Genomic DNA, 12864 nt, shown 5'->3' on the forward strand with positions numbered 1-12864 from the left:
ATGGCGTTTTTCACCGGGAAAACTGGTACGCACTGAACTAGTGCACTCGCCGCTGATAATTGAACGTTTCGCGCGATAACGATATCAACGAAAACATTCAATTATCTGCAGCGAGTGCACATTTACTGAGCACTAGTTCTCCCGGTGAAAAACGTTATACGAAGCAACAATAATATACGGTAAATGCGCAGTAAACTTTTCGCGATGCGATCTCTTTAACAAATTACGAACGAGTCCGTGCCTAACCCCTGTCTGAACCCGAATTGTGAGTTACTGAAGTTACTCTCGCACTTTTTAAAAATTCTTTGATGTAAGATTTTCAAGAATAGTTTTAGGGTATGACTCAGGAGACTTATCAGCCTGTGGTCTGTGCATTTTCTCGCATTGTTTTTCTTTTGTAAGGGAACAAAGGTTGAGGAAAGCCACTGTTCGGGATATATTCCTGTATCGTATATTTTGTTAAAAATTTTTTGGGGGAGTGCTAATCCCTTCTCATCTAGTAGCTTTAGCAGTTCTGATGGCACTTCATCTGGGCCTGTTGCTTTATTTGTTTTTGCGGTGTTTATTGCTTTTTTAACTTCTTCCATTATGATCGGCGGTCCAGTGAGATTATCGTTGTTTGCCTCTATTTGTCTGTCTGGTCTTTCGTCTGTAAAGAGGCTTCCTACGTATTCCTCCCATATTCTTTTCTTTTCTTGTATATCGTTGGCTATGTTGTTATTTTCATCGACTATCGTCGAAAAAGTCCTTTTACAGTATATTCCAGCTGTTTCCTTTAGTTTTTTGTGTAGATTGAAATCGTCATGCAGGATTTGCAACCTTTCCATTTCCTCGCATTCCTGTTGTAACCACATGTTCTTTGCTGTCCTAATTTTGGCTCTTATTTTTCTCTGTAATTCATTATATCTGCGTGGATCTGCTTGATTCTTACATATCTGTCGTTCGTCCATGAGCGAGAGGATCTCATCCGTCATCCAGCTCTGCCTTCGGTTTCTCTCTCGGTATCCCAATTGGCTTTTTGCGATGCTTATCGTGACATCTTTTAACTCTTCCCACATTCTGGTTGGATTTTGTTCATTTCCTCTTGATTTTAACATTTCCTCTATGTTGCTATTCATTTTTTGGCTCACTACAGTTTTCATATCTCTTTGTTTAAGCTTTTCATATGCAATTCCTCGTTTTAAAGCTGATTTTGCATACTTTGTTAGTTTGATTTTGATGGCTGCCCGTAGTAGTATATGGTCAGAGGGCACGTCCGCTCCAGGACAAGTGCTTACTCTGTTAATTGAAGATCCAAAGCGTTTATTGGTAAGTATGAAGTCTATCTGATTGCGACTTATGTTCTCTGGGCTGTCTCTGAGAGATCTCCACGTATATAGTCTCCTAGGTGGTAATTGATACCATGTGTTAGTAGCTCTCATATCTTCTTCTTGGCAACATTGCACCAGGCGTTCGCCCCTCTCGTTTCTTGTTCCCAGTCCGAATGGTCCCACCAGATACTCATACCTTTCTTTCCCTATCCTAGAGTTGAAGTCGCCCATAATTATATTAATCTCATGTTTTTTGGTGAGCTTCAGCATTTCTTTTATTTGCTCATAGAATATTTCCATCTCCTCGTCTGGTGCATCAGCAGTTGGCGCGTATATCTGGATGATATTTAAGTTGGTTGGCCTTGCATTAACCCTCATCAGCGTTATCCTATCCGAGTACGGTATGAAGTCGATGATGCAATTCTTAAAACTTTCTGACACAATGATTCCAACTCTCTTCCGATGATTCCTATCTTGATTGCCCGAATAGTAGAATGCACCTCCCCCGGTATTACACACTCCCGCACCCGGCCACCAAGTCTCCGCCACGCCCAGTATATCGATGTCAAGCCTCTTCATTTCCTGAATTAGGTTGGCTAGTTTTCCTGCCTCGAATAAACTCCGCACGTTCCATGTGCCTATATTGACCTTCTTACGTATATTCGCCGACCTGACCCCGCTCAAATCTGTTCCCCCGGAGATCCGATTGGGGAACTATTTAAACCTCCGGAATATTTCGAGTTGAACGCAGTCATGTGATTCTCTTGGGATAGGGTAATGGAGGTGGTTTCCCGTTGTCTTCCTCCATGGTTTTTCTGTCGGGGTTTCCCTTCCCTTAGCTGGATTGCTCTCGTTTTTAGGCGCCAGAGTTTCGCCTTTCGCCCATCTCTGTTTGCTATGACCGAAGTCACATTGCCCGGGGTGCGCGACGGGGACGCTAGACAATTGGACTTGTTGGTTGAGTTGCTGGTCCTGTGCAGCTCGGCTCTTCACAGCTTTTTATAGATGCGCATCTTCCAGCAGGATGCGCCTCACTGTGGCCATACCAACCATTTTCACCCCAGATGAATTATTATACATTATTATTCAGATTCCAGCGCGGAAAAGTTGATTAACGCATTCAAACGTGAAATGTGGCATTTAAAGAGACCATTTCTAAGTACTGTTGCCCTGTCATACGACAATGCGATTGTCATGACTGAGAAACAGAAATCATTAAAAAGAAAATGGAAGAATTATGTCCAAATTTATATTCTTTCGAAGTATATTGTAAAGTTCAGAATAAAAAAAGTAAAAGTCCTAACTATTTCTTCTGGCGCTTTTTTTCTTTATAAATACGCATCGCGCGGACTGATAATTCTGTTGTTTGCTATTGTGTTATACGCGAGTTGAATTACCGGAATTCTCTCCGAAGAGAGCGCGAGTGAGAGCTGCGTGAGTGATTAGTCTTCTCAGCGCTCGGACTCGATACGGCCCTGAGCGCGCGATTGCGAGAGCGATTTGATGCGAGATCGCGAGCGACGACGGTAGCGTAAACCTTTGTATCCTGAGAGGAGTGGGAAGCGGGAGAAACGAATTAAGGTGAACAGAATGATCACTCCGTTGAATTAACTTTTGCAATTCACTCGTCTTTAATTGTAAAATTGTTTCTCAGATTTCTATATTTAATTTAGCGGGCGCATAAGTTCAAGAAGCGCGTGTCGATAACGAGCGCATACACGCGCACCTTCTCACTCCCGATACTTCCCGAATTTGTCGTCGCTCGGTTCCGGATGTTGTGTATTACTCGCGTTGCTACTCGAATCTGAGGCTGCGGATCTCTCGCAGAGTGCGCGAATTGTCCAGATCTCTTTTAAGCGAAGGAAAGTCGGGAGAAGCAAATTCGGCGGGAAAATGCCTCATTGGCTCGAATGGACTAATTACTGTCTCGTCATCGACGATTTGAAACAGCGACCGGACCGGACCGGTAAACTTAATATTTGCTGGATTCGACCTTCCTTTGCGGACGACCACGACAAAAGCTTATTTGCTTCGCCTGCAAATATTATTCCCGTGATCGTCGAAGTACAATAATACAAGACTTTGCGAATATCATAAATCTTCAATTTAACAACCTTTTGAAATGAATAGCGAACGAACAAAAAAAAAGAAATTAAGTAACTTATAATTAATTGAACGCGAAACATACCGCCCGCCTCGAAATAATAATTTCGAAATGGAATGAAGTAATGATGAAATTTATAACGCGAAGCAGAGGCGTTCGGCATGTTTGTAGTTAAGACGACGCTTTGTCCTCGCCATTAGACGCATTCTCGATGTCGATTGGCAAAATACATATTTTGCTGATAGGCCGCTTATACTCCGAAGACGCTGTTTTAACGGTCACGACACGAATCAGACCGTCCGATCCCGGATGACACAGACTAATCCGCCCAAGCTCCCATTTGCACGGAGGGAGGAGCGAGTTTCGCAATAGGACTTGTTGTCCGACCCGAAGTGCGTGTGGATTTACGCGCTTCCATTTAACTCGCTGTTGCAGCGTATTAATATAGTCTTGTTGCCAAACTTTCCACAGACGTTCGGTCAGTTGGCGAACGAGCTGCCACCTCGTCAACCGATTTTCTTTGACTTGTAACAGCGAGGGCTCCGGGATCGAATTAAGCGCGGAGCCTATGAGGAAATGCCCCGGAGTTAAGAAATTATAGTCATCCAGCGAGTCAGAAAGAGATGCCAATGGACGCGAATTTAAACACGCCTTGATATTACATAGTAGCGTGGAGAACTCCTCGAAGGTCAGAGTATGAGCCCCCACAACACGCCGAATATGATGCTTTGTGCTACGGACACCGGCCTCCCATAACCCTCCGAAATGAGGAGCGGAAGGAGGTATAAAATGCCACGAGACACTATCTGCGGCCGTGCGATTCTGCAAATCGGGATCCCGAAGAGTTGCGCGAAACGCTGCAGCGAGTTCGCGATCCGCCCCAACGAAGGTAGTCCCATTATCAGAATAAATCGATTCGGGAAGACCTCGCCGCGCTACAAAACGGGAATAGGTTCCGAGAAATGCGGGAGTAGAATAACCTTCGACGAGTTCGAGATGCACGGCGCGTGTTGCCATGCACACGAATAGTGCGATATACGCCTTTGCCGAAGCGACTCCGCGACCCGATCGCGATCGAATTAGTACTGGACCCGCATAGTCCAGCCCGCTGTGAAGGAACACGCGCGCGGGAGGAGTCACTCTGACCTTGGGAAGGTCTCCCATTAGTTGAGATGGAGTGAGAGCTCTCTCGCGAGCACAGGTTACGCACCCGTGCAGAATCGATCTGACCGTGCTTCGAGCTCTGAGTAGCCAGAATTCTTGCCGTAACGTAGCAAGGGTCAATTGCGTTCCTGCATGAAGAGTGCGCAAGTGAGTATGAAAAATGAGTAAGCGGACCAGCGGGTGAGAGCCGAGTACTATCTGATGTCGAGCTTGAGCGGGTATCGGGGCCTGAGATAGCCGCCCGCCAACCCGAATTATTTGTTCTTCATCCAGGAACGGATTGAGAGAGACGAGTGGACTCTTCGAAGGAACCGACTTACTTTGAGTGAGAGCGCGTATTTCGAGCGGGAAAAGTTGGCGTTGAATGTATCTCACCCAAAATTTTTTTGAAGCTCGTACTTCGCTCGCGGTCAATGAAGACGGACTTTCCGACCGAAGAGCGATCTCGTCACGCCTTCGAATCCGCGATATAAATCTAAGAATGTACGCGCTCATTCGAATGAGCTTTGGCCACGAGGAATATCGGTCTGCGAGCTCCCATGATTCCGTTACGCTAGCGATTTGAACTGTCGCGCGCGAGTTCTCCTTTAACGCGATGTCTGAGAGTGATGCGCTCATCGTCGGCCACTCAGAATCAGGCATCCTGAGCCACGCGGGACCGTGCCACCAAAGAGGATGCGAGACGAGCTGACTTCCCGAGACTCCTCGCGACGCACAATCCGCGGGGTTTTCATTCGTGGGAACATATCGCCACGAAGCGGACGGAAGTCGGGTTTGAATTTCGGCAACCCGATTTGAAATGAAAGTCTTCCACTTCGAGGGATGTTGTGTGACCCACGCGAGCACGACGGTTGAGTCCGTCCAGCGAAAGCAGGGAGCGGAGGTAATGTGTATTGCGTCCATGACGAACCTCGTTAATCGCGACATTAACACGGCTGCCGATAATTCGAGACGCGGAACAGTCAATGTCTTGATCGGCGCGACCTTTGACTTTCCGACTAGCAAGGCAGATGTCGTGATGTTGCCTGAGCGAGAGGTGAGCCGAATATAAATCGCTGCGGCGTAGGCATAGTTAGACGCGTCCAAAAACCCGTGGATTTCGCAGTCGACCGTGTCCGATCCCTTTTGAATCCACCGCGGGAGGTGGAAGTTATCGAGTTCTAGTAAGGACGATTGCACGGATTCCCATTGCCTTGCGATATCGGTGGAAACCTCATCGTCCCAGTCGACGCGGAGCTGCTATAACTGTTGCAAGAGAATTTTCGCGGAGATTGTAACGGGCGTGCCTAAGCCCAACGGATTAAAGATACGAGCGATGTACGAGAGCATGGCGCGCTTCGTTCGCGCGGGCGAGGGATAGCGCACGACTCTAAATTGAAATGCGTCAGCCGACGGACTCCAACTAATACCGAGCACCTTTAATGTCTCGTCCGGATGTAGATCCTTGCTGCAAGCGAGTCCATGATCTTGCGCGTCAATGTCACTTAGCAAATAAGCCGCGTTGCTCGACCATTTTCTTAATTCGAAATGACCGCGTTGCAGCAAGGAGCACACTTGATTGCGAACCGTACGGATGAGTGAAATCTCGTCCGCACCGAAAAGCACGTCATCCACGTAAATGTTCTCCTTAAGCACGGGAACAGCTAGAGGAAAATCGCGACCGTCATCATGGATGAGCTGCTGCAGGACTCGCAAAGCTAAGAACGGCGCCGAAGTTGTACCGTAGGTTACGGTCAAGAGCTGATACTCTTGTACTCTTCCGGTTTTCTCGTCGATCCAGAGGATCCTTTGATAGTCTGTGTCCCGGGGATCGACGCGAATCTGCCGGTACATTTTTGCGACGTCGGCAGAATAAATGTAGCGATACTGTCGCCAGCGTAAAAGCACCGCAGCCAAGTCCGTTTGTAATTTCTGCCCCGCGAGAAGGTGGTCATTAAGTGACCGAGAATTCGAGATGGGGCTCGACGCATTGAATACGACTCTTACTCGAGTCGTCGCACTGCTTTCGCGTATTACGGGATGGTGCGGAATATAGACGAATTGAGAAGATTCTGAAGATTCTGGAGCCTTGCGCATGTGCCCGAGATTTTCATACTCTTGTAGGAAGTCTGAGTACTCCCTTTTTAAATCGAAATTGGCTTGAAGACGGCGTAGCAAAGTCTTGAGGCATCGCTCCGCTACTTCGCGCGAGGTACCAATATCGATGGGAGGACCACTCTTGAACGGCAGACGAACGATGTACTGACCGGCGGGAGTGCGCGAATGAGAAGTTAAAAAATGATTCTCGCATCTCTGCTCTTCCGGGCTGAGTATCGTGTGCCTCGGAATTTCCTCGATTTCCCAAAATCTTCTCAATTCGCTATCGAGTGAAACGGATTCCGCGATCGTACAATGTTGCACTGTAATGGTCCGACGAGACGAATTCGACAGAGGCGTGCGGCCTTGAACAATCCAGCCGAAGATCGTTTCTTGAGCAATAGGCTGACCGCGAGATCCTCTGCGAACGCCATCTCGCATTATGTCTGCGTAGATGTCAGCGCCGATTATGAGATCAATGGGATCTGTACTTGAAGAATTTGGATCTGCGAGAGTGAGATCCGCGAGATGATCCCATTGAAGAGGAGATTGAATAGACGCTGACGAGTAACTAGCAAGCGAACTTAAAATCGTCGCTGTTGTAACGACCGGCGGCTCGATCCTGTCGATCGGTGAGATTTGAATCTGCGCGGCGTAACGATGAATGCCCGCGTCAAGGCCGCCGACGGCGGACAAGGCGGTAGGCAGTATGAACCGACGCAGTTTTAATTTTTTTGCTAAATGAGCCGCAACGAGTGTGAGTTCCGCTCCGGTGTCAATCAATGCTCGTGCAGCAACTTGACGACCGGCGAGAGGTCCGACGAACACGCGTGCAGTGGCGAGGACTACCGGCGGTCGGGCGAGATTTGCCGACATCGCGCATAATGCCACTGTTTTCGGAGACTTATCGGAATTGTTCGACGCCGGGGTCTTGGAATCGGATGCACTAACTGTCGCAGTAACGGAAGAGGCCGAGTCAAGATGGAGCATGGAATGATGTCGTTTTTGACAGTGACGACATGAAAAACGGCTTGGACACGCTGAGACGGCGTGCTTAGCACTGAAGCAATTAACGCATCGTTGATGCTGTTTCGCGATCTCCAATCTCTGGCTCGGACTCTTCTGCACGAATTGAGGGCACTTATTCAAGAAGTGGGCCGATTTGCAGAGCGGACACGGCGAGATCGAAGCCGTCGCTACCATGCCGCTCGACGATTTTACCGATCGCGAGGACTTGGCTGAGCCGAGAGGAGTGAGCTCCTCCAAGGCGCGAACGCGATGCGCGAGAAAACGATCGAGATCCTCGTACGTAGGAATTATCGCATCATCACCTTTCAATCTCCACGCCTTCCGGGTTGCTGGATCGAGCTTCTGCGTGACGTGGTGACTTAGAATGTCACTTAAAATTTCATCCGAGGAGCGATTTAATCTCTTTAGCGATGCTATGGCACGATTAGCTTTATCCCGCAACTCGGATAACTCGCATGCCGATTCGCAATTGACGCTCGGCAAATTACATAAAGCGGACGCGTGAATTTCGATTAGACGGCGCTTATTATCGTAACGCGAAGTTAAAGTTTTCCACGCAATATCGAAATTATCTGCAGTGACTGGGATAGTTTTGATAGTATCGAGAGCACGACCTGACAAGCTGGATGCTAGAAAATGCATCCGAGAGAATGCGGTTAGGTCCTTATTGAGAATAATAAGGGATGTGAATCTATCTCGAAAACTTTCCCAGTCCTCTGCTTTCCCGGAAAATGGAGGAATATTAATAGGCGGTAAATGTTGCAACGATACCGGTGCGGGCGCGCAGAAATGATGCGACGAGCTTGCCAATGGTGAGGTGGACACGGGAGGCTCCAGCTCCTCCAGACACTCGTCATGTAGTCCAGCCCCATGAGGTAGAGCTCTTCGTGCTTCCCGTAATCGTCCTGCGTGAAATACGTGGACTTCGATCGTTCGTCGGCAGGAACTGCTTGCAGTAGAGCGGCATGTCTATTCGTGCACTGCGTCCAGGCTTCCTTCAAGGCGGTGATGCGAGATCGTATTTTCGCCGGCGTGTAATTCGGCTTCCCGATCTTCTTGAAATTAGACAGGGCTTTCGCCACTGTCGGCAACGCAATCTGCTGCATTGCGACGAGTTCCTCCATCTTGTGGACGAGAGCACTTCACACCAGAAGGAGATTTTTTTGAATTTATTTTTTGAAGTTCAGCACAGCTTCACTCGATCCGGCTCGAAGGACCAAATGTTTGCTATTGTGTTATACGCGAGTTGAATTACCGGAATTCACTCCGAAGAGAGCGCGAGTGAATCGTATTTGCTCTTTTAAAAATATTCTTTAAAGTATTTTAATAATTTAACGACTTTTTCAATCACGAGATATTTTAATTCATACATTACATAAAAATAGTCAACTTATTCGACAAATAGCATTTTATTTTATAACTCCTGAGACTTTAAAAAACGTAGATTAAAAAAATATATAGACACAAATATAATCACAGAAAAAAATTAGTCAAACCAATAATTCGTGTCATATATAAGAATGTAAAATTCTGTTAGAAAAATTTATAATATTAAACAGACATAATTTAAAAAAATACAAATCTAATAAAGAATCATACATGTCAAGTAACGAATTGCCATTTAAAGGACGTAGAAAAAGCAAAAATGAGATATGCTACATTAATTGCTTCTATAAATTATTCCCCTTTCTAATGCAAAACACACATTCTAAGATTTTTTCAAAATTTATCAGATGATTCAAATGTGTTGAAAGAAATGACAATGGGTCGTACAAAGTGTAAAAATATTATAACAAATGCAATTAACCCGGTGATGAGAGAACGTATTATGAACAACATTTAGAATGACAGATTTTTTCATACAAATAGATAACGTTTAGATAAACGTCTGACATTACAAATAATAAATGTATAACTTTTCTCGTAAGATATGTAGATTTAAAGATATTAGATATTCGCATGTAATTAATGAAATTATTGATACATACATATATATATTACTTTTTTAAAAGTCCCATTTTTTCTAGCGCTTTTTTTCTTTATAAATAAGTATCGCGCGTTCTGTTTCGTTGAACAGCGCCAGTCGTGCAATTATTAACGATAAGTGCAAATCTTAGTGAATTGATAGTTTCATTAATATTCTCCTCGAGTGGAGAAATATTGATTATCATTATAATTTTAGACTTGCCTCCCAGAGAAGGCATTAATAAATGTGTTAGTTTAGAATTCCTATAAGGAATGTGTTCTTGACGTTTTTTAAGTGCTAATATCACGTTACTAAGATTTGCTAAAGACTTATTTATACATTTGGTTTCCAAGGTTGCGCATTCTTCGATGGATAGCCTTACGGAACCGGCAAGATCAATTAGATTGATAAGTCCTACGGATACTTCATTTCTGTAAATCCTTCTTATTCTTAATGTCATCACTAAGTGTGACCTAGATAATCTACAATAAAAATATGAATTATTATACATTATTATTTGTATACACGGTTGCCGCACTGTGTATTCTAAATTAAATTATAAGTTCAATTATCGCAATAAAAATTATATTATTTTTCAGTAACTATACTATTTAAATTTAATTGAAAAAGTAAAAAAAGTAAAAAAAAACTTCACTTTTTGTAACACCTTATTACAATTTCAACTAAATATAATGTGCAAAATAAACTTACCGTTCATTTGACCGTGTAGCCGTAGTGGCTCGGTTCCGCTGGGCTTTTTGAAAAAATGTATACCATTCTTTTGGATCTTTTATTTTTTCAATTGTCAAATTAGTAATATATATATTGTTACTTGTACTGTTAACCATTTTTATATTGTGGACTTTTTGTTCCGTGTCCAGTAGATCAATAATAATTTCATTATACACTTCTAGGAAGCTCACTTCAATATGACATTCATGATCATTAAGTAACTTGATCTCTTCAAATATCTGACGTATCTGAAATCACATACAAATTTTTTTAAACAAAATTACATTGTTTTTTACATAAGTCCTCTAATAATTCTACATATAAAAGTATTAAAATAATGTTATCAAAAAATCAATACGCAATATTTTATATACTTTATTCATGTATATTTCGACAAATAAAATATTTCGTTAACAATTAACAATTGATTTATCAATAACTCTAATACTTTTATGTGCAAAATAATTAGTTGACTCATATTTTGTAAAAAAAAAATATATGTAATTTTATCTTGAAATCTTTTGAAATATTTTACCACTGATACTTTTTGTTCACACTGTATAAATAATAAATATATAAGAATATACCGTTCTAGGTATTACGCCTTCGGTCTCACAATCACTATCTCCTTCCATAGTGTATGTTTTTCCAGTTGTATCCTTGAAGTGCCGATTGTACAAAAAGGGATAGTTCTTCAAAAATATCCGCTTGTGATGTGTTGGATGTAAACACTTTATCAAACGTAAATTTTTGTTTTTTCTCTAGCGAATTACTGCAGCTAATATTCAATTTATTCGGTTTACTAATTAATTCAATTGTACAGTCATCTATGAAATTTATGGTACACAGGCTGTAACAAAAGATAGTTTTATTGAAATATACAAATCAAATCAATATCAAACAAAAAATATTTTTATTTATAACGATTGCTGGCAAAAGAAGAGCAATAAAATGATATAAAGATACCATAAAACAAATTAAAAACAAATTAAAACAAAAAAAAAAAATTATTACTAATTTCCAAATTTGATTTTAAAACTAAAACTTCACTGAAGCAATCGGTGCTATATGAAAGAGTATTTTTATATTTTTATTTTGCACAATTTGAAGAATAAACTGTTTATTGACTAGGAAATAATACTAAAATTTTCTAACTTACGCTTTTTTTTCTTCTTTTGGAGTTTGTGGGCGAATCCGAACAAAAATTCGGAAATTGCCCGTCAATTCCTGTATTTTATTATTCAATGTTCGAATTTTTCCATTTTTCTCATAAATGACTTTTTTTAAATTTGTTATTTCTTCTTGTGAATTCGTTAGTTCTTTTCTAAAATTCACTACTTCTTCTTTTGAATTCATTAGTTCTTTTTCTAAATTCGTTACTTTTTTTTTCAATTCAATATACTCGTATAGCTGCTTAAATTCGCTAGAATCTTCGGCTAATTTTATTGGACATACAACAGTTTGCGTCGACCGAGACTGCATCTGTTAAACACAATAAGTAAAAAAAATTTATAAATGTTACATAAATAAAAAAAAACAATTTAAAATATAAAAAAAACAATAAATTTATTTTCAGTACAAATAAAATTATGTTCAGTAGAAAGCTTTAATGTATTAAAAAACCTATAAGAAAGTATTAAATGTAAATAAATTAAAAAATAATAATAAAGATCTAGATTAAAATAACTACATATATTCTATAGTAACTAACCGTAACTACGGCATTATTTTGGCATTCCAAAGTGCATTTGCACTTTTGAGTGCAAAAAACGGATTTTTTATAGCAAGAACATCGATTGTTATTGCAGGTGCTTATGTCGCACCTGCAATAATCCCTCAAAGGGGAGAGTTTCTTTGCATCGTTTTTATGTATGTTGAGCAGTCTTCTGAAACATAAAAACGTTCGTATAATAGTAAATAAATATTAAATTAATGTTAATTTAATATTGTATACTATTTTCACTTACCCACTATTTGACTCGGCCATGTTTCACAGATTATTTCTGGATTATTAGAATATTTGATCGGAAAGTTATTCAGGAAGACCAATTGGCTTCTTTTCCGGCTTTTTAAAGTTACTTTCGCACTTGTCTTAATTTAAGTGTAGCTTCTCAATTGGTTAACTCGTATACGCAATCAAAAATAGCCGAAATAAAGATCGAGGCATTAATGGAGAGGTTGCCAGCACCAAACACGGAAGAAGTGAAGACGCTGGAAGCAGACTTGGCACGCGAGAGATCGTCGGTCGAGAACGCTTACTTCGAGTACATAGCAAAAGCAAGGCAGATGCTAGAACCAGAACGTGCGGTAAATAACATAATAGTACAAGCGCCAGAACAACAGGTAAACAATCTCAATGTAAAATTACCTACACTGCAACTTCCGAAATTCAGTGGTAGTTATGACCAATGTCTCATGTTCAAATATAAAATTATTAATCTCGCAGCCTCTCCTTGTAAGTGCATTTCTATTATTAAAAATGT

General features: G+C 41.9%; 4 protein-coding genes across 4 annotated transcripts; all 4 read right to left on the reverse strand.

The window, feature by feature from the left end:
- Nucleotides 1-215: 215 nt before the first annotated feature.
- Nucleotides 216-1889, reverse strand: LOC105207064 (craniofacial development protein 2). Its single transcript, XM_011176506.3, has one exon. The coding sequence runs from the start codon at nucleotides 1887-1889 to the stop codon at nucleotides 216-218; it is 1674 nt and encodes a 557-aa protein (XP_011174808.3).
- A 1696-nt stretch (nucleotides 1890-3585) lies between these two features.
- Nucleotides 3586-5220, reverse strand: LOC113003276. Its single transcript, XM_026132107.2, has one exon. The coding sequence runs from the start codon at nucleotides 5218-5220 to the stop codon at nucleotides 3586-3588; it is 1635 nt and encodes a 544-aa protein (XP_025987892.2).
- Nucleotides 5221-5817: 597 nt separating this feature from the next.
- LOC120357613 lies at nucleotides 5818-8807 on the reverse strand. The gene is made up of 2 exons (XM_039448460.1): nucleotides 8534-8807; nucleotides 5818-8312 (listed from the first exon to the last, which is right to left on the reverse strand). Exons 1-2 carry the CDS (start codon nucleotides 8805-8807, stop codon nucleotides 5818-5820), a joined length of 2769 nt encoding a protein of 922 aa, XP_039304394.1.
- A 906-nt stretch (nucleotides 8808-9713) lies between these two features.
- LOC105201428 (protein claret segregational) lies at nucleotides 9714-12569 on the reverse strand. The gene is given in 7 exon segments (XM_039447730.1): nucleotides 9714-10131; nucleotides 10361-10629; nucleotides 10969-11032; nucleotides 11034-11231; nucleotides 11541-11863; nucleotides 12093-12267; nucleotides 12349-12569. Coding segments are annotated over 7 exon segments (1458 nt in total). The 5' UTR covers nucleotides 12369-12569; the 3' UTR covers nucleotides 9714-9722.
- Nucleotides 12570-12864: the final 295 nt, after the last annotated feature.

Source organism: Solenopsis invicta, chromosome 4 (genome assembly GCF_016802725.1).
Source record: "Solenopsis invicta isolate M01_SB chromosome 4, UNIL_Sinv_3.0, whole genome shotgun sequence".
In the NCBI taxonomy this organism is placed as follows: domain Eukaryota; kingdom Metazoa; phylum Arthropoda; class Insecta; order Hymenoptera; family Formicidae; genus Solenopsis; species Solenopsis invicta.

Bases quoted from the DNA above. Each gene is read 5' to 3' on its own strand.
- LOC105207064 (XM_011176506.3), bottom strand. From the start codon at position 1,889: ATGAAGAGGCTTGACATCGATATACTGGGCGTGGCGGAGACTTGGTGG.
- LOC113003276 (XM_026132107.2), bottom strand. From the start codon at position 5,220: ATGCCTGATTCTGAGTGGCCGACGATGAGCGCATCACTCTCAGACATC.
- LOC120357613 (XM_039448460.1), bottom strand. From the start codon at position 8,807: ATGGAGGAACTCGTCGCAATGCAGCAGATTGCGTTGCCGACAGTGGCG. The intron at 8,313-8,533 runs GTGTCTGGAGGA...TGCATTTTCTAG, and splicing joins GGGGCTGGACTACATGACGA to CATCCAGCTTGTCAGGTCGT.